This window comes from Pelecanus crispus, chromosome 2 (assembly GCF_030463565.1).
Source record: "Pelecanus crispus isolate bPelCri1 chromosome 2, bPelCri1.pri, whole genome shotgun sequence".
NCBI lineage: Eukaryota > Metazoa > Chordata > Aves > Pelecaniformes > Pelecanidae > Pelecanus > Pelecanus crispus.
Genome location: NC_134644.1, coordinates 47213053 through 47240492, shown reverse-complemented (window position 1 = coordinate 47240492; position 27440 = coordinate 47213053). Strand labels below are relative to the sequence as shown.

Below are 27440 nucleotides of genomic sequence, written 5' to 3'. Positions count from 1 at the left end.
CAGGGCTGGGGCTAGCTGGGGAGCAAACGGCACTCGGCACACAGCAGCAGCTCCCTGCCCCGCAGCAACACCTCGCAGCAGTAACCGGCACAAGGGCAGACGACGGCCGCTTCGCCTCACTTCACCGGGGTGGCCCTGCCTGCGGGGCTGGGACCTGCACTGGAGACAGGCCGAAGGAAAGGCTCCCCCACTCACGGCCTCCCTCTCCTCTCCTCTCCCGGGGTGGCTGATAAAGACCTGAGGGGACGGCGGGGGCCTGCGTCCCCCGCGGGCCCTCGCTGCGGGGAGGCAGGCGCGACGCCCTCAGAGGGAGCGGCTGAGGGGGGAAGCGCCCGCCCCGGGCCCCGCCCCCCGGCCTCCCGACATCCGGGTTCCTGTCAGCCGCCGCGCCGCCGCCGCCCGCTTCGCGTCTCAGGGAGGCGGCGGGGCAGGGAAGGAGGCAGCGAAGATGGCGGCGACGGTGGGGAGGGCCGGTTCCTTCGGTTCCTCTTCGTCCGGGCTCGGTTCGGCTGCCTCTTTTGCTTCTCCTTCGTCCGCCGCTACGGCCACGACCAACAACAACGCGGAGCTGCGGGCAGGCGGCGATGAGGACGATGGGCAGAACCTCTGGTAACCGCCCGCCCCGCCCCGCGGCCGGGGACCGGGGCGCGCGCCGGCCGTTACCGCCCTCACAGCGGCTCCTTGCCCTGAGGGGGAGGCGGGGGGGGGAGGCGGGGAGGGGCTGGCTAATCCCCCCCTCCCGGCGTTCGGTCCCTCTCCGTCAGTGAGCTAAGGGGGGGCGGGGGGCTCCTCCCCTTAGCGGTGGCAACTCCTGCCCTGCCCCCCCCCCCCCCCCATGCCTTCTCCCCCGCAGGGGGTGGCGAGGGTGGGGGGCCCCCTCCTAAGCGCTGTCGTCTCTCCGCGCCAGGTCCTGCATCCTCAGCGAGGTGTCCACGCGGTCCCGCTCTAAGCTGCCTTCGGGGAAGAACGTCCTCCTCCTGGGTGAGAAAAGCATCCTGGGCCCCTTCCCCTCCCTGCCCCACGCTGGCTGGCTCCTTAACCCTCTCCTGGGTGTCTGCAGCGTCTCTTATTTAGGGCCCGAAGGGAGGGAGCGGGCGGGGGACGGTTTGACGGTGGCAAGGTGCTGGCTTAACCCTCTCGCTTCTTTCTTTGCACGTTTTTGCTTCGTTTTGGTTATCCAGTACCCAGGGATGCTTTAGATATCCCACTCATCGTAGGTGCCTGGCCCTAACACCCTGACTATCCTTCCCCCACCCTAGTTCCTTAGGTAGAGATGGTTTAGAAGGGTGGTTTTTATTGTCTTTCTCGAGTGTTGACTTCGGGGTGCGTGCGGGTCCTTCGACCTTTTCTGAAACGTCCCTCGTTCGTGCAGCCAGTGCTGCTTGCTGGTCCTTACGGTGTGTCATACAAACACAAAAATTGCTGCCGTGGCCCGTACGGTATCAATGACGGCTGCTCCCTGTTGGCCGGAGGGCGGGGTAGGCTCTATGGGCGGGTTGGTTGTGTCCTGCCCACACGCACTGAGCTTGTCAGCAGCGGTATCACCAGCAAGTTGTGCAGCAGCATCGTTTACTGCTGCTGGCTTTCGTTGTGTTCTGTTATCTCCACCCGGTGCGTTAGTCCAACCTGGCGTTTGGCAAGGATTAAGAGTCGCGGAGTTGGGACTTTGATAGGGAGATAATGAGAGACCAGGCTATTTTTTCAGTGTTGAGGGAAAGAAGAAAAATGATATGCCAAGCAAAATTAAATGCTTGATGGGGGAGAGGAAGAAATGGATGCTCTCAAATGTGTGTGTATATATATTATTACTATTACTGTTATTAGGGTGGGGGGGTGTGGCTGAAAGGCTATTAAATACTACTACCAGTTAAGAATTTAATGAATATACGTGGATGGATTTGTTAACTAGCTGCTGCTTCCCTCCTTTGCCAACCTCCCTGTCCCCAGAAAGAACTGTGTGTTACTATTTGGAAACATGGTTAAAAGCTAGTAAAGATATTTATGTATATTCTCTGCACCCTATGATTCTGTGTAGTCTTGTGGTTTGTACTCTTCTGAGGTTTTTCAAGTTAGGTTTTTCCCTCCATAATACCAAAGCAATCACTGTAACCCTTTTCTTCCTGTTTTGATAAGCTGAGTGGTGACTTTGACTATGAAGGAGAAAACTGTGGCAGGATGATGGGCTGGTCTAGTGAACCTGTTACAAGACTTACTACCCTTTCATTTGTTGCTTTTTATGTTATGTAGTTAAGTAGGATATTGAGATTGAAAGTTCTATTGATGTTAAAGAAAGGAAAGATTTCATAATGATTGACAACTTTTTATGTGATATTTTGAAACTAAATTGGATGATTGTCCTTGTTGAAGTTGGAAGATTCTTCTTCAAGCTGTGATCCTGGTCAAGAGGATTACACTCTTGTTTCTTCTGCTCTCTCTGTAGTCAGGCAATCCTTAGTAGTCAATAACTGTGCTTCCTTCAGAACTAGAGGGGGCACCGTAGAATGTTTCCAAATGCTCATTTAGTTTGTGATGTTTAATCTGTTGTGTAGAAATTTTCTTTTTACCTGTTTATGTAGAGCTTATAGAATGACTTAATATAACACCTTTTTTTTTTTTCTTTTTTGACTGATGCATTTTTTAAAAGATGTGCAGATTTGTAGAAGAAATTCTAGTTCTTTCTTAGGAATTATGTTTTCTAGAAGGCCGTGGTCCAAGGAAAAAAAAAAAAAAAAAAACAGTTTGGCATGTATTTAGGAAAAAGAGCATCAGATCTGAGGACTGGCCAATAAGGACCATGGACACGTTCTTTGGGAGAATACCTAATCCATTTATTACACTTTGCTGTTCACTTGCAAGTCATGATGCTGCTCCTGAAGCACACTGGCATGGGAAGAGGAGAGGTCTTATGTGTTCTGTATTGGACAGATTCAGTATGTGAAGTTCTGTCTCTTTATGTTCTTGAGCTGTGTGTTTACAATTTCTCTGTTATCTCACATTTCTTCTATTTTTAACCTTTGTTCCTTTAGATAGTTTTGTACTAGCTTTTGTTGTTAATACAGATTGCTTCTTGCCAGGACTATTTTCAGTTTCATCATTCTTTCAATACTTTTAAGCAGGAGTTGTAAAGCTGACCAGGGTCTTGATGGTTTTCACTCATCTTGTTGTAGGCAAATATTTGCAGTATAAACAGTTATATTGGTCAAAACTTCCCAGCTGAAACATGTTATCTAGTGAAAACAGAATGCTTATTTTCAATACAAATTGCATTTAAAAAGAAAAAAAAAAAATCCCCTAAGCCTTCAACAGCATCACCCTCCCCAAAACCCCACAGAAAAACCAACCAGACAAATCCACCACTTAGTGTTCTTTTGTTCGCTAGGACAAGTTTTCTTATTTGCCTACAGCATTTATATTTTTCAAACACTGCATGTACTTGTATGCCTGGTTGTTCTGGGAACCTGGCTGCGTCTGGCATGCTAATTCTGCTATTTCTGTGTTTATTTTTAACTATGTTAACATCTCGTTTTTAAGAACCTGGAAAGCAGTTCAAGACATCACAGAAATAACTAAAGGAAACTGGAACGCCAAATGTTAATCTCTAGATATGTCACATAGTTTTGTGAAGTGAAGGTTAACATACACTACTGGTAATTCTCTGCTCAAAATCAGCCAAAAAAATTAATTAACTTATAGTTTTACTGTTCCAAAATTGTTTCACTTGCAGATGTTTTTTCAATAACTAGTCTTCTGTGAAGACTTTGATTGGCACTGCATGTAGTATAAAAGCATTTTTCTGTTCTGGTATGAACAAATAATAAAAATGCAGGCTTTCCTAAACTTTTCTGTGAGGCAAATAAGTATGCTCTGATTCCTAGGCAGTTCTGTCATAGTGACCATACCTCATTTAGTAAACTATACCAGCAGAAAACATAAGATGGCCCTCCTTTCTTAAGGAAATTGGGTGCTCTCGGTGACATTTCTAGATACTTTTTGCAGATAGCCAAAGGAGTATGTTGTTGGGAGGTTTTTTTTTTTTTTCTTTTTTTCTCCTGGACTGTCTCTTCTGCTCACTTGTGTAATAAAGATAGCTGATCAGAGGAGATGCTTTTTGTTAAGCGTGATGAGAAAACTGATGCTTGTAACTGGGAGCTCTTTTGTTCATTCCCTTCCTGATACAATTGTATCTGAACCAGCAGCTGGAATAGAGGGAGCAGCTAAGAAGTCACCATTGCAGGTTATGGATGGAATCCATAGTGCTATAGAATGTGTGAAGGCTTGGATTCAGAGACCTGAACTAATCACTTATCCAATAAACTACAGCATGCATTCAAGCAGTAATGTTCAAAGTTGTTCCAGGATGCACAAGAAAACAGGCTCCCAGCTTGCAAGTGAACTGAATAGTTACATTCTATCTGGCTTTGCATTTCATACATTCCTCTGTCTCTGAAGCGTAGTAGATTCTTTGCCTGCAATTCTAATGATGTCAAATCATCCAGTGACACATGTACACCTGACTCCAAGTGTCTGTATTGCACACGTAACACTGCTACTGAAACACTAGCATTTTGGTTTTCTTTATGCATTTTACCCCACTTGGTGATAAAGGCTTTGAGTTCAGTGGGCAGTGAGTGTTCAACTGCCTTGTGTCCACATTTTCTCTTTACGCCAGGCATCTCACTTTTCAGGGCCAGGCCTGTTTGTTTGAATCTTTGAGCTCTGCTCCTGTCCAGTGGCTGTCGGGATGCTTGAGAAGAAGTTTCCACAGCCTACAGCTAATTTACAGGTACACTTTTCCATGTGTACATACATGTATTGGGAATGGCTGTTATTGTAGAAAATGGTACATCTTGAAGAGCAGTTTTAGCTTGCTACTTTCTTTTAGCGGACCCATGGAATATAATGAACTTCAAAATTAAGTTCTGATACAGCAAATTGTCATGAGAGTATATAAAATAAATATAAAATCTGCTTACTTAAATTTGTACTCAACACTATAAAAATTACTTTTCCTCTTTATTTTTTCCTAGTCAAATAGCTGAAAATTTCACTGTGATCATTTTGTCATTACAGCTGATGGAATACTGCTTGTTGATACGGTCCATATTGTTCATCTCAAATGCTTCTTAATTCTCTAGTACTGCAGAAATTAAGTCAGATAGCTTCTTTTCCTCCCCTTCTTGCGACTTCTTCACCTTCTACAGGTGATGAAAGCCTTCCAAATATAGCCAAGTTTTGTTTCAATCAGCAGAGTTGTACTTCTAAAGTTTTGATGGGGCATTAACCTAGATAAAATTCTAATTGCTTGTTTTGCAGCTACTTTTTTTTTTTTTTTTAGAACTAAGTAGTACTACTTCGTAGTGTCCTTCCTGCTATAGTCCCTTTCCAAAAAGTCAGAAGTACATGGATGTGTAGTAAAACTTACTTAGAACGTCATTGGAAGTTCTGAAATCCCTGAATTGCATTATTTTAATTTGTCTCTGCTTTGCCAGAGGTGCTGCTGATTACTGGATCTATCTCTGAAATAACTCCAAAGGTGAAGAACAGTGAAAGGAATTGTGCTTCTGTGTTCTCCAGGCAGGTTAGTGGCAGGAGTACTGATAAAGATGTCCCTTTGATAGTAACATGGGATTATTCTATTTTGGTAGTGAACCTGGGTAAAATACGCTAGCTGACTTACTCCTGTGTTAAAGGAGAAGGCTTGCATTAGAGATATATGCTGTTCATATTCACTATAGAATTCTCTGCAATATCTGGCCTTCTCTGTGAGTTTCTCCACGCATGTGTAACCCTGTGACTGCTGTACCTGTTTCCACAGTCAGGCTGTGTGTTCTTGTGATGCAGGATTTGACAAACAAAAGGCATGCTGGAACAGTTGGCTACAGTCTGCTTTCTATCATGGTGTAATGCAGAAATGTAATTAAGGTGCTCCTCAGAAAAGTTATTTAATTTTTCAGTGCCACAAAGATACCAAATGACTCATATATGAGGGGAAAGGCTTATCTGGTGGAGTAAAATAAACTTAGAGGAGGAGGAGTTTTTTGTCCAAAGAGTAAATTATGATTTAGTGGCAAATTATTTGAAGACTTGATATGACCTACTTATTGTGAACTTCCATGTTGCTTTGAGGGATTCTAGAGAAGGATCACATCAGCATAATTAATTTCATTCTTCAGTTCTCTGAAAGCAAACTAAATTTGGCCTACTCTGATTATTTTGGTCTTGTTCTGCAAAAGGCGTTCTTCAATTACTATAGTATGTGTAAACAAGTCTCTTTCACTAATATGTGGCTGTGGAAAAGGCAGTTATTAGCTTGTGAGAAGTGTTTTATCTTGAAAACAGCTATAGTACACATGCGCTTGGTTCTAGTAGGAAGATGACTGTTGTGTCTCCACTCCACTGTATTAGGAGTCAGACATTCCACGTGGTGTGGAATAGAGATTGCTGTGTGATTCTGAGAAGGCATCTTTGCCCTGTTTGATAACTCAAGTTTGGGTTTGATGACTTTGTTCTATCGTATTTAAGTGAGGTGAGTTTTTTTTTCTATTAATAAAAATATTCAATATTTTATGTTAGAAATATTAGATGTTGTGAATTGTTCTACCCGGAAGCTGTCTTTGTTTTGTAAAAAGTATAAAGCTAGTTCACAGAAATATGCCTTTTTGGGGGACGGAAGGGGTTAATTAGGACCCTTATCCTTAGTTTTGCTTGGCCTTGCTTGAACATATTTTTTAAGAGATGAGTTGTATAATTCCAATATCAAGCTGAATTTTAATTGATGGTTTTAAAAAGCAAGCAAAAAAACTGTCAAGAAACCAGTAGGATTATAGATTATACACAATGAAGTGCATCCAGGGCTTTTCAAAGAGCTATTGAAAAAATCAGAGCCCTGGATGGAAGTTGGGCAGACCAACAATATTGACGACACGGAAGAAACATTCACCTCTTGGTTCTTTGCCTTGCCATATTTTAAACACACTTGATACTTTACAGTGGAGAAACACTTTAAATAAAAAGTCAACAGTCATGTCTGACCTGGATATAACACATTGTTTGCTCTTCCATGTACAGACTTCTGTGAGAAGTAAGAAATATCTTAAGTGAAAATCTACTTCTGTTTTCATTTTCTAAACTGAAAGAAATGAGGAAATAGCACGAGTAGTAAATATTCTTAATTTTAAAATATTTAATTGAAAGTTTAGAGAAGGTCTGTAATAGAGAGCCGAAGTTATCCGTAACGTGATAGTTTATGGCTGAACAGTTTAACTAGCAGTTCATAGACAACTGCTTGCTTGCCTGTATTCACAGAAGGTGATTCATTCACCTCATTGTCCATCCTTCCTATCTGTGGACGTCCATTCTGCTAAATTCTGCATGGTAACAGAACATTTAGTGATACTCCATTTTCTGCTCAGTAAACATACTTTTTGCCTGGAGTAGCGAGAAGGGAGGAGGCTGGGCAGGGTTTTGTATTATGGCTTCCTGTATCTTTGAGGGCAGGAACAAGAAGGATGATCATCAAATTCTGTTTTGTAGACATAGTAGCACCTTGGACAGAGAAGCTTTGAGGAGCACAACCCCAAACCTGAGGAGCTCGTCAGAGGAGTGAAGTGTAGCAGTGTGGGGATAATAATGAAACGGCTTTTGTTTAGATGAGTATAACTTTCCATTTTGTTAACAAGATGGTGAAATACCGTGTGTAAGCAGATTGGTTTGGCTTTGTTTCAACTGCCTCCTAGCCTGGCTTTTCTGCAAAATGAAATCCATTGTCTCTCTTTTACTTGTGTTCACCTTTGGTGTATAGCACTGCTTGCTGGCAGCATCACTTCTGTTTCCTCACTGTAGTATTGATGTGTAAGTGATGTAATGGAGCATTTTAGTTCTTTAGAATTTACTCTGGAAAAGGAGGACCTTTTATGTTACTTGCAAAAAGCGGATGCAAAATCTTAAATTTGCAACAATCTGCTTGATTTTTTTTACCTTGCAATTCTATATCGAGAATAGTGTGTCGGAAACGTTTTGCTCTGTGAGCTTATGTACAGAAGTCAATTGTTAATGTGATTATCACACAGTTAGAAATAAAGAAGCAGCTAAAGGATTTTCCATCTCAAAATTTTGGAGGGAAGAGGAGGATGATGGTGACTCTGAAGGTACATGAGGCTCTGTTTTATATGCTGCTTCAGCAGCACTTAAAAAAAAAAATTCTGTTTCATAATACTAATATGCAATGATGTTTACCTCTGAGGAATATGACATTTCCCTTTTGTCTGAAACTAAGCAGCATTACTTTTTCATATACTTCAGAGATCTCCAGAGACAACAAAAAAGATAAATATGCCTAAATGTCTTCGGGTTTGTAATTTCAAATGCCATATAGTGTGTGTATAAATATATATTGTTATTGAGAAATTGTTCTTTAAAAAAGCACATACTTAAATATATGTCCCTGGTAGTACTTGCATTACTATTCTGTACATTATCCATCAAACCTAAAGTAGCTTAATAGACTTTAATTTTGTCACAAGTATTTCCCCCCTTCTCTGGTAGAGAAGCTTCTATACATACGTACTAAAGGCATTACAAGAAGATGTTTGAGTTTTGAGAAGTCTTAAAAGCTAGCATTGCATGCACTTAGAATTAATTTGCTAATGAGATTTGTAATAACTATTTAGGAGTTTTAGATAAGCACTGGTTTAAGATTGATTTGTATTTTGATATTCTTGCTGAAGAGTAACTACAAAGCAAAATTATACTTCTGCTCTTTCCAGCATAACTCGATATATTCAAAATGTGTTGACTCTTCAGGTGTTTTATATTGAAGACTTTGGGTTGGAAAAAATAAATTAATAACAAGAATACAAACACATTTGCAGTTGTCACAATTTTAAAAGGTGTATGCAACATACTAAAAATAGAAAGTAGAGACAGATGAAACCTCAAGTCTTAGCATGTTGTCTTGGCCAAGGCAGTCATCTTTTCCTAATGTTTTATGATGAATTGTGTGCACAAAAAGGAGGAAGTCCATATGTCATATACAATGGTCCTGGTTTTACTTTCTGACAGCTTTTTCCATAATACTGACTAATTTGGCTTAAATCTGTTGAGAACTCTGGATCTCCTGTGGAGTAGGGCACATTTGGCTAGGCAGCTATCTTGCACCCTTACAAGTGAGTTGTCCAATTTGTAGACTACTTGGTTTATGCATTGCTAACTTGCTTTGGACCACTTGTCAGTATTGCTTCTAACCCTTTTCTCCACAGATCTTTTGGTTTCTCCTCTATCATCTGCAAACTGTACTAATCTCTTCATTTACCTGAGTAATTAATGAAAGTAGTACCAAACCCTTCAAACTCCACTGACACATCATTTTGGCTTTCTAGTGAATGATGAGCACTGCTCTCTGCATGCAGTAACTTGTGTGATACAGTTATATACATCAGTGATCCACCTACCTGATCCTGGTGTTCTGAAATGGGTGGATGTTTGCTAAGGAGCAGGGAGCAGAGAATCATCTTCACAAACAGATTAAAATTAACTAATTCCATACTGGAAGGCTGAAATGACTACTGTGTATACATATGTGTCCAAAGGTACTAATTTTACATCAAATCAACTTGTATCATGCTGTACTGATAACATTTCTTTCTGTGTAAGCGCTGTAGATAATTACTGAAAACTTAAGGAGGGAAAATAAAATTCCAGCTCTTATTTTGCCATAAGACGTTACCTTAACTGTACTGAACTTCAGTCTACTTCAGGCATTTGGAAATACGGGGGTGGGGAGGAAATCACAACACACAGCCATGATGCAGGGCTTCTGGGATGTATATTTCAAGTTTGCCTGTATTGTTTATCATGGGCACTTTCAAACAATGAAGTTGCATAGATATTAGCATTTGTATAAGTATGTTTTAGTTTAGACTGCTTAAGTGTATCTTTTGTCATGTTTAGAACTCTATAACCACAGATGTTTCTTAGACTGAAGTTGCAGCCACTTTTGTTAAGAACTGGCAGATGTATTTTGCAGAAGATGCTAAACTTTCCCAATGCAAACAAGTTGTAATCTTTATTGCCACCAATGTAAAACAAGCTAGTATGCAAGAGAACTTAGAGGTCAGCTGTTCTGAGAAACTAGGAAAGCTAAGTGCATCCCCTCTTTAAAAGGAGTAACAAGTCTTGTTTTGTCTTACCTTTTGAGCCTTCTGCTGGCACAAATAAATTGAAGCTGCCTGTTCAAAAAGGTAAAATAACAGAATGAATCATACAGAAATTGTTGGCAAAAGTAATAGCAACTTCAGCAGCATAACATGTCAGTGCAGCAGCTTCTTAATATTTGTGGATGACAAATTTAAGAAGCTTCGATAAGTACTTGGGTGAGGGCAGAGGAGGAGTTGTAATTCATCTCTGGTAAAGAAGCCTGAACGCTTCTTGGGCAGAACTTTTAAAGAAAAGAATATCCTCACAAGAAGAGGAAGAACTTGGTGTATGAATAGAAAATAGCTAATTTTAAATAAACATTGGAAAGCACAGCTATAATTGTTTTCTTATGTACGTCTTGATTTAATAAAATTAAGGACCTAGCAAGCAAACTCTTGAATGTTGGAAAAAGTTAAGCTGATACAACTTCATTTTTCACTTAACTTTTCTACACTTCACTGGATCTTAAACTTCAGTTCGGTCCTCTCCCCCTCCCCCTTTTCATTCCATTGAGTAAAATCCCCTGGGCTACTTAGAGTAAGCAATCTTATACTTTCTGGTAGCTTCTAGACTATTAGTGAAATCTGAACCTAAAGCTGAACTCTTAAATTGCAGACTTCATGCAGTAATCTTGGGAAAGATATCTTGAGTAAATTCAAATCAGTTATCAAAGTATGATTCTTCTACTCTTTTCTGTGGTTATATCTGTAGTCTTTTTAATGTAGCCATAATGTCTATAAGATCATGGTCAGTTCCCTTTAAAGGGAAAACATCATTGCGTTTAGCAGTGAAAATTACTGTCCTTTAACTCTTTTCTTTGTTATGTAGTTAAAAGCAAGTGTTTATACTCTCCATGTAAAGGAGAGCCTTGGGGAAAAAAGAAAAACATTCTGCTTGATACAAAACTGATAAAGTACTTCTTAGGAACCTGGTTTTAATCTTAATTTTATAACTTGTGAGTGAGTTCCAAGAATTTTCTAATGTCTAACTGTTATGTGCCCATCGTACTGCCAAATTAGAGTGGCAAAACCCTGCTTCGTGTCCAAATTCAGCTTGGTTACTCTTTCAAACTGGAAAACCTGCACATGAAGTTTTCCAGTTCTGGGACATACGGTTAGAAATAGAAGCTTCTCAAGAAGAATCTCTGGAAGTAGTTGAGGTGGTTACACTGTGCTTATGCTGTGAGGTTCACTGGTTATCTGAGCTCCCTTTGGAGGGGAGAGCAGGGGAGAGTAGGAGTGAATGGATCTGGGTTGCAGGCTTGTCACTGTGTGTGTACCCAACCATATGTGTGTTGTAAGGCAATGGGCTTACTGTTCGTTGCCTCTCCTTAAGGTTTCTTTAGACCTGTAACAGAGAAAAGATTCAAAGAAACCAAACCATTCTTAGCCCCAAAGCTAAGGAAACAGGTCTGCCTTACTGAGCCTGGTGTTGTGTGCCATTTGATGTGAGAGTTCTAAATAGTATTCTTCTGATTGTAAGATGAGCTTACTGTGACTTGAACTCTACTTTAGACTTTGTTAACACTTTGGTTGCAGTTGAAAGACTGAAATTGTTTGAGGTGTTTAACTACTCCTTAAGGCATCTTTAAAAAGATACGTAAAAGAGCCTATTTCAGATAGGTTAGTTAGTGGCATAATTGCATTTATCAGTAATTAGAAATAAGATTTGAAGCTGAGGCATGCACTTTGAACAGATGGATCAGTTGGGCAAAGCCTGCTATATTTCAAAACTTTTATAGCTCAGTCACTCTGTTGGTATATGGTTTCCTTCTTGCCCCAGGTAGTTTTTAATATGTAACTGTGATTAAAGATTGAGTGGTATCTAACTTCTGTCTTTCCAGGTGAAGATGGAGCAGGTAAAACTAGCTTAATAGGAAAAATTCAAGGAATAGAGGAATACAAAAAAGGAAGAGGAATGGAGTATTTGTATTTAAATGTGCATGATGAAGATCGAGATGGTAAGTTTGTGTTTTTTATAATATCTTAAACCAGTCTGAAAGCAGTGGTTCAGTGGTGTGATATTTGGAATGACAGTGGGATATTTTTCTTTTTTTATAATTTGCAGGACTCCAGCTTAGGCCATGAGGGATTTGTATCATGAGGAAGTTTCTCAGTGTAATTCCTTTAGTAGATACCATGAATGATCACTTAAGTGGTAGAGGAGGAGAAGAACCAGTCAAAAGAAAAGGCTGAAAGGAAAAGACCAGGGAAACAGTCTTAGCTGCAACATTCTGAATGGATGGTAGGCAAAAGTGCATTCCTCAGGCCTAGAGGAAAAGGTGCCTAGGCTCTTATCTTGCATCTCAGTTACTGTAGCAAGTATTTATCTTTTTGAACATACAGAGAAACCTTTGTCTTGGTGGTATCAGAATCTGCAAGACTACATATCATGTATTGATGGGTAGGAAAATGTGCACAGTGCTAAAGGAGATTTTAAAAACAAACAACAACAAAAAAAACCCAAACCACCAACCCAAAAATTTGAAGGAAGGAGAAAGTAAAGTAGAAGCTGTGTTTCAACTGGCTTGAGTTGTCTTATGGCTAGAAGGTAAAAAAAGATGTTTAAGATCCAGACCCCAAACACCTGCAGTTAGGGAATGGATAATTGATGCTTATATATAGGGGAAGAAGGGAAGGAGTATGACAGGCACTGTAGAGGTGCCATGAATTATCTAGAGGCAATACTTAGAGGAAGTGGGGTGTGAATAAAGACATACTGGGAGCTGTGGGGGAAAACGGGAACTCCTGTCCATGTTATAAGAACAAATACAGATAGAAGGAGAACCAGAAGTTGGCCCCTCCCTTTTTTTTTTCCTGAAATTATCTGCTTGCTTGACTTCCATGTCTGGCTATTGGTCTCAAAGATGACTTGACCAGGCTTAAGAGGATTGGGAGTTTGGTCTAAATGTCTTCCTTGGAACTTCTGTAGCGAGTAATAAAAACTTGCCTGAAGGCAAAATGTAATTATATTAAGCTGTCTAATTTGGAATCACCAGTTCTTCATTTACTGCATAAGTGTCTCTGAGTATCGGAGTATGGTGTTTTGGGGGAAGAAAAAGCAGTGGGATGCTCCATTTGTATGGTGATTGTCCTTTGGCAAATCTGAAGAATAACTTTCTTGCCTGATAACTCCATCTAAATCATTAAAAACTTGCAGTTCTGCTCCAGTTTTCTGAAGGACCATGGTACATTCCGTTCTTTAAGGGTTATGTAGGCATATCACATTGAAGTTTTGAAGGGGAGTAGGCAGTCCTTGAGAGCTGAGCAGACCAAGGACTGAAAAGGGATGGCTGAATTCACCAAATTCTGCCCCCTTCTAAGTTGCACCTTGAAGAAAACGTTTTCCCTCTCTAAAATAGTGAACAGTAATTTTGGAAATGTTGAGTGCTAGATCTGGATTCTCACTTTCAGGTAATGTATTTAAGATCTTCAGTGATCAGCCATTAAACATCAGGGTTTGGAAGAGGAGGGAGGTCTCCACAAGCTGCAGTTTGCTGTGTTGTTAGTATGTTCAATTGATAAAACATGTCATCTGCTTTCTTCCTTGTATTTTACGTGTCTAAAGAAGATTAGTAGCCATTATGCAGTGGACTGTTTCGAGTAAGTCTCATAAAATGTTTGTCCTTTTTTTGTAGACCAAACAAGATGTAATGTATGGATTTTGGATGGTGACCTGTATCACAAAGGTCTTCTTAAATTTGCAATGGAGGCAAACTCTCTAAAAGACACTCTAATTATGTTGGTAGTAGACATGTCTAGGCCTTGGACTGCACTGGATTCTTTACAAAAATGGGCAAGTGTTGTAAGAGAACATATTGACAAGTTAAAAATTCCTCCTGAAGAAATGAAAGAAATGGAGCAAAAGTGTGAGTATTCTGCAAATATATAGGAATCCATTCAAATCAAATATGCTTAATGCTTTCTGCACCATTTAATCTCTCCATTGCAGTCTTTTTCATTCTTTGGAAATGTTACTTAAAATTAGGAGTTAGCAAGCAAGTCAAGCTTCAGACAAGTCTCAAGTAGCTATATGAAAAATACTAGTATTTCTAACAACTACCTTAAGGTGGGGGGGAGCTTTCAGAATGAACACAGCTGGGTTGAATTTACAATCTTGCTTCTTACAGATTTTTCTAGATAAGATTTTCCCAAGTGAAAAAACTTCCTAGCTTTCAAATTTTTTTTTTATTTTTTTTAAAGGCAAATCACTGCATCAGCTTCTTAACTGTTCCTGTAATTAGTCAGTCTAGAGAATTTGGGATCTGTTCCCTGCCTACCAAAAGTGTAGATGTTGAAAGGTTTCATGACAGCATGGTAATGTCTGGGCCCTTTCTACTTGAAGAGTTTTATCATAATTACTGTTGACACTAATGCAGCTATATGTTTGTTTTGGCATGGATATAATACAGCTCTATCAGTGTCTTTTTAGTTTTAAACATGCAGAACACAAGAGACTTTGCGGGATTCCTTAAACTATCTGACTGAACTCACTAACATCATAGCTCTATATTACTTTTGGGTAGCCACTGTATTTCCCTTGGGGTACTAAAACATGAGTCTTTCCTATTACCTCTTGGTGAATTACTACAAGAAAGAACATTTGAGAAAGCTGTGTGTTAAGATCAAATAGTGTGATTAAACTTTGTAAGTCTGAAGTTGCTCTCTGGAATTGGTATGTTCTTAAGCAACTGACTGCTGGATTGCTGAATAGCTTTTTCAGAAATGCAGGTTGTAGCCATACTGTGATAAAGAAGCCCGTAAGGTGACAGTTGTAGATACTGTGGAATGGGGGCGGGGGGGGGGGGGGGGGGCGCGCGCTTGTTTTCTTTCTTAAGAGAGAGATTCTTCTAAGGGAAGTATCATCCTTGAGAATCGTATCTTCTGCAAGAACTTGTTTAGGAAGGAGGAGCTGAGCTCTCTTGGGTGTGGGTTTTGGTTTGGTTTGGTTTTCAGGGGGTGGTGTTGGGGGCAGGGGAGAGGTGGGTGTTGGGGGGGTGGGTGTGGGGTGTTAAACACCCCTCCAAACACTTTCAGGATAGGACTTTACTGGATGAAAGTAGTAAGGACACGATACCTTTGTTATCAAAAATGTGTAGGCTGATAGTTTTGCTTCTTTACTGAGTGAAGAAAATAATGAAACTCTAACAAAATCCAGAAAACTTAAGTGATGAAGTGACTCAAAAAAAGCAGCTACCCATTAAAAGTTTTGTCTGCTCTCTTGTTCTTTTATCATCTGGTCTATTTCTTATAGGTATTGATGGCCTACATGTTGGGTATAATAGAAGCCCTGGACACAATCCAGATATGACTGGAGGCTGGTTTCGTTTTGAACCTCCTGTGATGTGGCTTCATGCATTGCTAGGCGGGCAGCAGCTTGACGCTGCCAAAAGGAGGAGGGAAGAATCTTGCTTGCCTGGCTTTTGGCTACACGGTCTTACTTTATTCTTGTGTCAGGCTCAGTGCTCCTGAGAGGCTCCCGTGAGCTGATTTAATTTGCTAAGAGGACTACCAAGGGTTTGTGCATGTGTGTGTAGTTTTCTGGAGGCGTGCTGCTGTGTTTGTCTTCCAGTTCTAGCAACCTAACTCCACTCAAAGACAGACCCTGTGAGGACTAAAACTGGTATGGGAAGGTGTTAGGGGATACATAGCAGCTGTGTGTGAAGGCTTGGAATAGTTCTTCCTGTTACTGAATTCAGCTGTGTCTAATGAAGCCTTGTGGCCTCATCATTTTAATTGTGTCTCTAAGGAAGACCTGAGATTGTATTCTACAGTCCTTGAGCTGTGGTATACTACATCAGTCCTCCTTTTTACTGTTTTCTGTACTTGTGTAAAGACTAGTATGTCATGGTCGTACAATGGGAATTTTAGGAATCCACTGGAGGACTTCTAGCACTCGAGTAGTGTGATTTTTATTTTTGCATGCAATTATCCCAGAACAGACAGGATGCTGTGTAGGAAAGATTCCCTTGAGTGGCTGGTGTATCTTGGTGAGAACTCTGGGTTTAAAACAACGGTCAGTTTGGGAGGCTCTCAGCAGCTCTCAGACCAGACAGAAGTAGCAGCATTCCCTGAATAAGAGCCGGAGTTGACTGTTCAGTAGAGATGATAATCTTTGCATGTGCTTTTTGTTATTGTGAACCCCAAGATCTGTAGAAAAGTTGAATAATCTTGGCCTAATACATCTCTTTCTCTAGGGTGTTGAAATAAGTCTTGCTCTGTTAAATTCAACTCATGCTCTTCCAGGTATGAACTCGGAGGGCTTCAGTCAGTTTAGTGAAGGTAGCGGTGGATTAACATAAATCAGGACAAAGCAGTGAGAATGTACTGTAGTAGTTAGCCGCTCGTGTGCGTGATGCAGCTGAATTGTCTTGCTGCCTGGTTTTTTGGATTTTGTTGGGGTTTCTTTTCTGAATCAGGATGTGCTACTCATGGAAAAGTAATCAGTGGTGGGGTTTGGTAGAATCCTGTTTCTGCTGTGTGAAACAGGACATGTGATGTGAAAGGTACAGACATTTTAGGCATATTAGGCATAATACTGCATGCCTGACTGTAGGACTAGTAAGTGACCGTGTAATTAGAGGGCATATGCATTGGGACCTGACAAGAGAGTTACACTTGTAACTTTTATCTTTTTTTCCTAATTCTTGCTATATTCTGACTTACCCTTCTTGCTAAATTTTAAAGTAGTATCTGATCTATTGCAAAAGCATACCAAATATTTAATATGCTACTAAATTATAAAGCTAGTTAATAACTAATGTTTGTGTATTCTATTCTTTTTGCTTATTACTACTGCAGATTCACTGTACAGAGAGAGAGAAGTGTGGAAAAAGGGGGTTTAGGTAGCTGCTACCATACACCAGGTTCTAAACAATATGTGTAAGGCTTAATTGTGTTTATTCTAGCAAATTGTTCCATTAATTTTGCCAAGTCGTCGTCTTATGTCCTTTAGGAAATGTATCAAACAATAATAGTTAATAGTAACTGCCTAGTGGTTCCACAATGATAAAATAAAAATGAGTTAATGCTGTCCCTATGGACAGTTTCATCTGATCATATTCTGGCTGCTGATAAAGCAGATCTCAGACTTACTAGTTCTCTCTTGTGCTGCACAGAGCAAACAAATAGTCAGCACTTGGTGCATGCTGAATTTTTTTCAACATAAAGAAGCAGAAGTACTATACAATCAACAGTGCTAGAGATCAATGGCAGAGGAAATCATTGTTGAAATAATAAAGGAGCTGATCTTTTAATATAACTTTTTTTACTTTCAGTGGTAAGAGACTTCCAGGAATATATAGAACCAGGCGAGGATTTTCCAGCTTCTCCACAGAGAAGAAATACTTCATTACAGGAAGACAAAGATGACAGTGTGATTTTACCCCTGGGTGCAGATACACTAACATGTAACTTAGGCATTCCAGTAGTAGTAGTTTGTACAAAGGTTTGTTTCACATTTTAGGTTTTTTGTATGTTTTATTTAAGCAACTCTTGTCAATTGTGGATTCGGGGTGGGGAGCACATGGTTCTTAAGTCATTCTGAATACCTTTGATAAGAATTCTTTAAAAATGTTTAATGTTGAAGGTTGGTTATTTTCTGCAAGCCCTGACTGCATGTAGTTTGGGGGTAGTTTTTCCTTTAGTTATACCAGTTTTCAAGGAATTGAGGAATACCTCAGACCTGGTTTCGCTCATAGAAGCGAGCTAGTCAGTAAGCAACTAGAATTCCCCTTGACCTTCATAGTCCTCCTTATTTTGCAAATAGTGTTTTGGTAGGGTTTGAGTTTTTTTAATATTTCTGATCTTTTTATGAAGATTAATATATTTACGGGTTCTAGTTAGTGAAGTGCTGGTCTCTTAACTTTCCTCAGTTCTTAGGGTGTTTCTGTGATCTGTTTTGGTCTCTGTTAGATATGTAACCATATTCTTAGTCTAAAGAAAAAACGGTGTGGTTCTCTTGTGGCTGTTTTTTGTTTGGGTTTTTTGGGGGGTTTTGGTTTTTTTTCTTCCTGGCTCTTCAGTTCTCATTGGCATTAAGCATACTGCATCTGCAGCCTCTGCTGGCCCACAGTGAAAGAATAAACCTTTTGTTTGATGCTTATGCTGTTCCTTCACTGGTAGGCTAACCTTCTCATTTAAAAAGCACCTTTATTCTCACCTGCTAGCGCTCTGTTATTCTTCTCCCCACTTCCCCCTCCCCCCCTTTTTTTTTCTGCTTCCACATTCCTTGTTTTTGCCTCCCTTTGCAAAGGGCTAGTCAATAACTGCATAAAACCCACTGTCCTGTAAAACCACAGTGTGTTTAGAAAAACAAACAAACACCCCCCCACCCCCAGTAAACACATTGTGCAGAAAATGGTGGTGTCATTCAGTGGGTCAGTCTTCAAAAGAGAGTTTGAGTTTGCATTGGAGGGAGGGAGGGGGAGTGAATGAAAGACGGCAATCAGTTTAACTCCCAAGTTAATGCTGACCACAGTACCTGCGCATCAAGTTATATGTTATTTTTAAAAAATTGTCTTCCATTATGTTTCTAAACTATCTCAGCAGGTTTTTGTTTTTCTCTGCACCACCTACCCCACTCCATCCCCCTTGCCTAGTTGTGAACTGGACGTGTAGCAGCACTGCTATTTCAGCAGATAACTGAAAGTGGCATATTAATTTTGTGTTTATCTTGACAGTGTGATGCCATCAGTGTTCTAGAAAAAGAGCATGACTACAGAGATGAACACTTCGACTTCATTCAGTCACATATCAGACGGTTTTGCTTACAATGTATCCTTTAACACATCGTAAAGATGATACTGACTCAAATCTTTGCATTAATTATGACCAGCTTAAAAGAATATGTGCATCTGTACCAAAGTAGTATGTAACTCCTTTACTGTAGCTGGCAGTCTGCTTCAGCTACCCCCTAAGACAATGTTGAGTTAAATGTTTCTGTTTTCATGGTGGTTTGGTTTTTGGTTTGTTTGTTTGTTTTTTTTAACAGAGCTGCAAGAGTCTAGCATGTCCCCTTACCATTAATTTCTTTACTTGCCTTCATTTCCGTATTTAGGAGTCAGTTTGCAAATCGGCACATCTTAGCTGACAAGATCCCTAAAACAATAACAAGATAATTCATTTAAGTATGATCTTGTTTCAGATGCACATAAGGCATGTTATTCTTTTTGACCCAAATATGCAGTCTGTTCAGTAATTCCACAGGATGAAGTGATGAGGGAAGGAGAGAAGTGTGAATTGCTGTAGGAAAGATCCACTGGCTGCTCTTGTGTTGGTACAGAGACAATGCACATAAGCTGTCACTGTGCAATTATTATTTTTAAACTACTTTTTTTTTTTAAAAAAAAGAAGCATATAAAATACTGTTTCGTGTTGTTTAGTCAAATAGACATGCTGAGATCTAGATTTCAGATGCCAGTAATATGCCTACATTGTGTCATCATCATTTATGCTGTGGTAAAGGGAAGTTTAAATGCTATTGGAGAGACAGCAGTTAACAGATGGAAAAACTAGTTCAAGAACCTGAGACCTCAGTTGACTACCAACATGGCACTTCCTTCAAAAGGCTTCCAGGACCTAATTTTTAAAAAATGGAATTATGGGTAATTGTAACAAGCCTTGTAGATGGAGGAAGACTATGAAAGACTAGTAGGAGTTAGTCTCTGTGATTGTATGTGCCATGTACAACTTGAAATTCTATTCTAAACTTCACTGAATGGGAATCTGATCCCATTATGTAACTTTCTTCTAGAACTTGAATTCCATGCATGTAGAAATAAATTAGGGGATTTGGCATTTTTATAATTGCAAAGTAAAAAATACTCAAAATTCCGTGGCTGCTTTCATTAATCCTGTGTATACACTGTGTTAATTTGATACTGAACCATGCTGGAATACTAAGCACTCTTTTTGGTCTTTTAAGAACTGATACACAGCACAACTCATTTGCCTTCAGTCTGTTCAAAAGCAGATCACTGTGTAATGTAAGAACTTGCTCCCCTAATTTAAAAACCCAGGTGGGGAAGTAAAAGATCTTGGGCATTTTTGAGGCTACTAGTGTTAGTGCTGTAGTGTCTATGTTGCAGGATGTGATCATGACAAGATACAAGGATATGGCATGAAGTTTTTGTTCACTAAAAGCAGAAGGCAGTTTTGAAGGCAACATAGTAAAACCATTGGTATTGCAGGCTTTGAAAGTGAGGAGAGCCTGTACTTTACTCTAAAAGCAATAGCTGAGTTGGCCTAAAACAAATGCAGAAAGAAAGATTTAAATTGCTAAATAGCTGATTTCAAAAATTAAGTGTTGGAATTTTGACCTGTTTAATTTTGTATTCCCCCTCTAAATTCTGCAAAGTAGATAACCTTTAAACTAACAAAAAAGGGTCACTAGTATCTCTTACTAACCACTAAACTGAGTTTTCTTTAACAAGTTTATTCAGATGGGGCAGCACTTATTTACACTTCAGTAAAGGAGAACAAAAACATTGACTTAGTGTATAAATACATAGTCCAGAAGTTGTATGGATTTCCTTTCAATGTTCCGGCTGTTGTTGTGGAAAAAGATGCAGTATTTATGTAAGTTACCTGCATTCGTAAATCTATATGACTACAAAATGTGTTTGTGCAAAGACTGTGAAACAGCATTTAGAGCCTTTTTTGTTTATGCTTTTTGAAGTTCTGTTTAACATTCTCATCGGTTGGAGTTTGGCAAGTGCCAACGGATTGAGACTGCAAACACTCGCTGCCCCAAAGAGAAATGTTAAACCCAGAGATTTTGCTCTTTTCTGTTACGGTGAAACAATCTCTAACTAGTTGTACCAGTCAATAACTAGCTTGCACAGCAGAATGGGCACTATGACAACTTTCCTGCCTTTCAGTTCTGTGCAGTTCAGGACTGCATATAAGAATAACCTGAAGTAACAATAGAATTTAAAGCCAAATAATCCTTTATCTAGTCCTGCAGGTTGGGATAATGACAAGAAGATAGGAATATTGCACGAGAACTTTCAGACGCTAAAAGCAGAAGACAGTTTTGAAGATATCATAACAAAACCACCAGTTAGAAAGGTAAATTGAAATGTTTTGGCATTCAACTTCTTATCTAATTATTTACCTGTCAGTTTTTCGACTGTTTCTCTTTGAGACTTTGCTTCCAGTTTATCATGAGTGTGATAAACCATGTGGTTTTTTTCTTATTTTGTCTTTTTATTTTGTTCTTACAGTTCTTCAGTTATCAAAAAATCATTATGGATTTTCTGTATAGCTTCTGTATAGTTCTGTATAGCTCTTCTGCAGCTTACACTGGGTTTTTTCTGCCGCTGTTACGTTGTTGAGTACTACAAATACACTTGCTTTGCTTTTAATACATACTTAGTATTGAAAAGTCTAAGTGTCATTTAACTGTTGGTCAGGTTGATTTAGTATTTTTTAAGAACACTCCATTTTTCTCTGAGTTGCTCATAACTTCATAATGCTTTCTGTCGCTATTGGAGTACTTAAAAGTAAACATTAACTTAAAGTAACTTAAAGTAACTTAAAAGTACTCCAATACTCCAAAGTAAAAAGTACTTACTCCAAAAGTAAAAGAAAGCTTGAGACAGTATAAAATCAAAAACAAACAGGTGAAAAAGGGTTCTACGTATATTCACTGTATTTTCTCTCTTATACTATTTAACAAAAGGTTTTGAAAGAACCACCTGAAAACACATGTGGGACTGTTGAACAAATGCCAGCAGCAGTGGGCCCCATGCGTACAAAAGTTACCAAGGCAAATATTTTTATGGCTTTCTAACAAAGCTAAGAATTTGGGACTTATCATATTTCTAAGTGTGAATTATTTTAGCTGAGAAAACTAATACTATGTCCCTTCTGCAATCCTTAGGGAAAAAATCAACACACATATATATAGTAGTATATTAAATTGTAAGTGTCCAAGGAAAATATAACTGACAGGGTGTTGGGTTGGTTTTTTTTTTTTGCATGTTTTTATAAACTATAGGCCTGGATTGTAAACTTTGATATTGATGTTTGCCATGCTTCTTTTGGCACAGTTTTTGTGGTGAGCTTATTTGGAGGGAGAGTGCTTGTGATTTGATGCATAGACCTGGGATCTAAGATGTCTCTGTCCAGTTCATCTATAAGTCTGATGCAGCACAGGTGCAGAGTCACTTTTGCCATAGTTACCTATAAAATAATACCAAGGTTGGGCCTCAGTAAGTTAACAGACATGCAAGCATGCTGCAGAGTGTGTGCATCTGAGAACATTTCTTACAGCCACAGATCTATTTCATTTACTAATTTAGTTTAAATGGAATCATGAGGTAGCGGTCTTAAAAACAGAAAATGTGGTCTGCAGTCATCATAGTACTTTACACGTTTACTTCATTGCTGAATGCCTTGCTCATATTCACGGGAAAGCATAAAAGGAAATACATTTCTTTCTTTTAGTGAAAATCATGTTAATGTTTTTGTATTGCAGTTTGTTCATGAAAAAGAAATTGTAGCAGAAGATGACCAAGTGTTTCTTATGAAGCAGCAGGTAATTTTCTGTCTATAAAACAAGCAGCCAGTGTTTCATTTAACAATATTCTCAATACAAATTTGGGTTTGTAGTCTTAGTTACTGTAATATCTAACACTACATGGGTGTTTTGGTTTTTTTGCAGTCACAGTTGGCGAAACAACCACCTACTGCTGCAGGAAGGCCAGTGGTTAGTAACAAAAATTTTAAATATCATCACTGGAATATGATTCACTTTCATATATTCAGAGGGTTGCTTGTTTTAATTGCACTGTCAAATACTCTTTGATCTAATATTTTTTTAAACTACATAGTGTTTAAAGTCTGTATCATATGCTGCTCTAAAATTATGACACTTCTTCACAGCTAGTCATGACAACTTGTATTGACAGCAAGGGCTAAATGTCATGGCTTTACTTTTCATATGTTCGAATGCTTTTAAGCAGTTCGTTGACTGCCCTTCCTGTCCTAAGAGTGTGACAGGAAGCAAACTATGTTGGCTGAATTGCCTTGGTGAGTTTTGTATCCTAAATTTGGCACCATCTCTCTAGGAATATTAAGACTCTGGCATAAAATTAAGGTCAAATGAAAACTATGACATAATTGACATTAAAAGTACAAATAAATAACTAAAAGGTAACACAAGTTTAATGGGGAGCATGTGATCCTATAAAGGTAGTTTTACCTTTTTAGATGAATTGCAATTCTGCAGAAACATGACTTGCTATCCTTGAAGTAATAAATAATGCTTTTTTTTCTCTCCTGGGCTGCATTTAGTCCTTTCCCCAGGATTGGTGGTATGTGGCGTCTTTCCAAGAAATTTGGTGTAGTTCCTCTATGATCTAATCAGTGCAGTTTTCATTACAGTCAGAGGCACTGCTGAGTAACAAGATTTTCAAGTTTCTCATTGACATAACATGAAAAGATAATATTTGTAAGAATGTTATATAAGTGTAAAAAAACCTTGTACACAATCATCAAAATCTAATTCTGTGTCATGTTGCATGGGATACTACATTATGAAATAAAAAAGATTAGGAGCTGTGAGAACAAAAGGCTTCATTTCATGTACTTTACAGTGCATGATTTAATTCTGTAGAAGATGACTAGTTCAGCTTTGGAATTTTTCTTTTTTTTTTTCTTTTTTTTTCTTTTTTTTTTTGGCATAGGATGCCTCCCCAAGAGTTCCTGGAGGATCTCCTAGGACACCAAATAGATCCGTAACATCAAACGTTGCCAGTGTTACACCTATCCCTACTGGGTCAAAAAAAATTGATCCTAATATGAAAGGTACCTTTTCTTACAAGGGCACAAATACGGTTGGGGAAGTAAAATAGCTGCTTTGTCTGCTTTCTTTAATACACTTATTTGGATTGACTAATGCACAAAATCAGTATTTACTTAGAAAACCTGTTTGTTTTGGTTTTGTGTTGTGGTTTTTTCCCCTCCCCTTGTAGCTGGAGCTACTAGCGAAGGAGTCCTGGCTAACTTCTTCAATAGTCTCCTGAGCAAGAAAACTGGTTCCCCTGGTGGCCCTGGCAGTGTTGGTGGCAGTCCAGGAGGCGGCGGCACAGGAAGTGCTGGCAGCAACTTGCCACCATCAGCAAAAAAGTCAGGTATGATTAATGATAAAAGATCAACTCGATCTGAATTGTGAGTGGGGGATCATTCCTATTAGTATAGTTTATCAAAAGTATGAACACTACTAACGTGCCTAACTAAACTGATGTTTTATTGGATGTGGTTTTTGCTTTTGTTTTCACAGCAGGTCAGTATTACCTTTTTATGACTCTCAGAGGATCAAAGAAAAACATTTCATGTAGCTGTTTAAGCGTGAATTGTGTCCACATGACTACTTCATTTTTCTTTTGTTCCCCACCATCCCAATAAATGGCTTATGCTATGAGCCATTTTTAATATTATTCATATATATTTGGACTTAACTTCAGGTTGATTTTTTTTTTTAAACAATACTGTCTGTTAAAATTACTTTAAATTGTCTTTTGCTAGTGATCTAGGTCTGATGTGATGAAGGTTTTGGTTGTTTGAGTTTGGTGACAGTCTATAAATCTACTTATGTATTTTCTGTTGATAGCCTTTTTTATATGATATGATTAGTAATTCATATTTGTTTAAAAATGTCTAATAGCGACTGCTCTAAATCTAGATGCAAGACTACTCTGATGCTTCTTGCTATTCCAGATTAAAATGTTTCAGTATTACTTAAGAACATACATATACAGACATCTTCCCTCCCCCCTTGCCCAGAGATTAGTAATGCTGCACTTAAGTGAGAATGCTGGTGTTTCATTGGTACTTGACATTAGTGCTTACATTTATATAGTAAGAGGAAAAAACACCTCCCTTCCCGCTAATATTTTGTGTAGACTGACCCTGAAATTTTTTTTCTACGTGTGTGCACTTCCCTTTTTTTGCAAAGCTCAGTTGGCTGAGCAAAGTTTATGAGTACTTCCTAATCTGCTGCAGGCAAAATCAGCAGCACTGCTCTGAACAGCATATGGAGATTGTTCAGCCAAATGCAGCTGATGCCATATGAGATGCAGGGGGCACCTGCTGAAAAATCCTCTGGGGAGTGGTTGCCAGTGGGTTTGAGTGATGCCAGGTAGATGGAGGCAGTGCTCCAGAAAAGTGGTGTGTCTGAAGCCACGGCAGAAACTTCAAGAACAGAATTAAACTACTAAGGAGAAAAAATGTTCTCAGAAACTTGCTACTGTGCAACAAATGAAGTGTTAGGGTGTAGCCAGTTTATAGGTTTTCAAGGAATTACCATCAATAAAAATGTATGCTTAGATGTAGCCTCTTCACCTTCCTCAGTATTTCCTGTCTTGTGCTTAGTGTTATCTATTACGGTCACTTGTCAAATCTGAAAATTGGCTGTTAAGACAGTAGTTTGGGGTTTTAGAATTACTTTTCCCCCTAGCAGCTAAGGGAAAATTCTTCTGCTTATTAGTTGCAATATTAGCTGCTTTGATTTGGATACGGTGGTAGCTTGCTTTAAATGATTTGAAGAGCAGCACAGTCCATCTGGCAAAAATTAGCTTTGTGGATAGTTCCTGTTAATTTGCATCTTGAGAAAGGATGCTGGGACACTGCTAAAACTACATTGTGTCAGAATTTTCCTTTACAGCCCGAGATGCTGTGCACACTTACCATAGTGTTAAGACTGTAATGTCCTGCCCTGCCTTTTCCCATGTTGTCTTCTGCATTCTTGTGATAGGATATGGCAAGATAGAAACCTAGACTGGGAAGTAGGGTAAAATGATGGGGAAAAAATGGTGTGTGTTAAGCTTGGATCAGGTCTAGGTGTGACTGCACAAATGTTTGTGCCATCCCAAGTTAGGGAGGAGGTAAGCGGGTGAGGAGAGAAAGGGATTTGCCATTTGCAGGTCTGCGTGCACCCATGAGCAGCGAGCAGTGTCAGGTTTATGCTGACCAAGTATGTAGAACAGAATTCACTGGTCTGTGGTGAAGCCCCCGATTTACATTTAGAATTATTTAAAATACATATGATGCAGAAAATTGTGTAGAAGTATTCATAACTGCTATCCTTACTAGACTTTTCTGTATTTTACATTAACTCTTTATATACTGACAATTCATATATAATTATGTAAGTTGCTTTGAGAAATTGGAAATACGGAAGGATGTGACTTTCTGCTGTTTCTTTTCTGTTTCTTTTGGGTTTTGGCCTTATGCCTTTACTCTGCACTCAGTGTGCAGTAACAATTTTTAGGATTTGTCTGATGCAAAAACTATGTGGGTTTTGCTTTTTTGTTCAGTTTGACAGGTGTTTCTTGAAAATGAAAGATACTGTATGCTTTCCCAAAACTGTGACTGAATGATACGCATTTCTTTTGTAGGTCAGAAGCCAGTTTTAACAGATGTTCAGGCAGAATTGGACAGAATTTCACGAAAACCTGAAATGGTCTCTCCTACAACACCTACATCTCCCACAGAAGGTGAAGCATCTTGAAGGCACCAAATAAAACCAATTGTTCAGTTTTTCTGGGATAATTCAAACTTGCCTCTGCCTCTTCCTTCAGTGACTGGAACTAAAGAACTGAAATATCTTTCAGAACACAAACAGTTGATGTCTGTCTTTCTTTCATATGTGTTGCCCAACTTTACAAAAGGGAGCTGTACAGATGGAAAATGGTTATCACATCACGTAGGAGTACCGTTCACAGTGCAAGAATAGTAAATCAATTTTTTTCAGGGTTTTGTGGAAAAGTCAGTGTAATTCTGTAAAATTGCAAGTATGTCCACTTAAGTGATAGGGGTTGCTTAGAGCAGAAAAACTGATACACACCACAGGCACTTAATTTATATTATTTCCCAACCTGTTTGGCAAGTTTAATACCATCTTAAATAGATTAACCTCTAAGGGAGAGAACTACTAGTAGTTTTTGGAAGAGAAAATTAATTGCTCAAAACTATGACAACAAACTCCAGTTACACTTGAACACTTCATTTGGAGCATGGTTAAAAAAAATCTGTTTGATCTCTGAGATTTACACTGCATTCAAAAGCCCATGTGAAAATTCATTCCAGATATAAGACTAAATTAGTGGCCAGGTTTTTTTTTTTTGTTTTTCTCTTTGATTAATTTCAGACACTGAATCAAAGATGTATAAAGAAAAAGCAGAGGTTAAATGTACAGATTATCAGTATCCAGATTTGTCTATATATATGGCTTGGCCTTAA

The 27440-nt window shown here is 39.1% G+C and overlaps 1 protein-coding gene across 1 annotated transcript; it reads left to right on the top strand.

The window, feature by feature from the left end:
• Window positions 1-448: 448 nt before the first annotated feature.
• Window positions 449-27440, top strand: DYNC1LI1 (dynein cytoplasmic 1 light intermediate chain 1). The gene is made up of 13 exons (XM_075705436.1): window positions 449-609; window positions 908-981; window positions 12038-12154; window positions 13832-14062; window positions 17471-17640; window positions 18875-18968; window positions 20636-20771; window positions 21152-21263; window positions 22675-22734; window positions 22861-22905; window positions 23885-24005; window positions 24173-24331; window positions 26597-27440. The coding sequence occupies exons 1-13, from the start codon at window positions 449-451 to the stop codon at window positions 26707-26709; spliced, it is 1593 nt and encodes a 530-aa protein (XP_075561551.1). The 3' UTR covers window positions 26710-27440.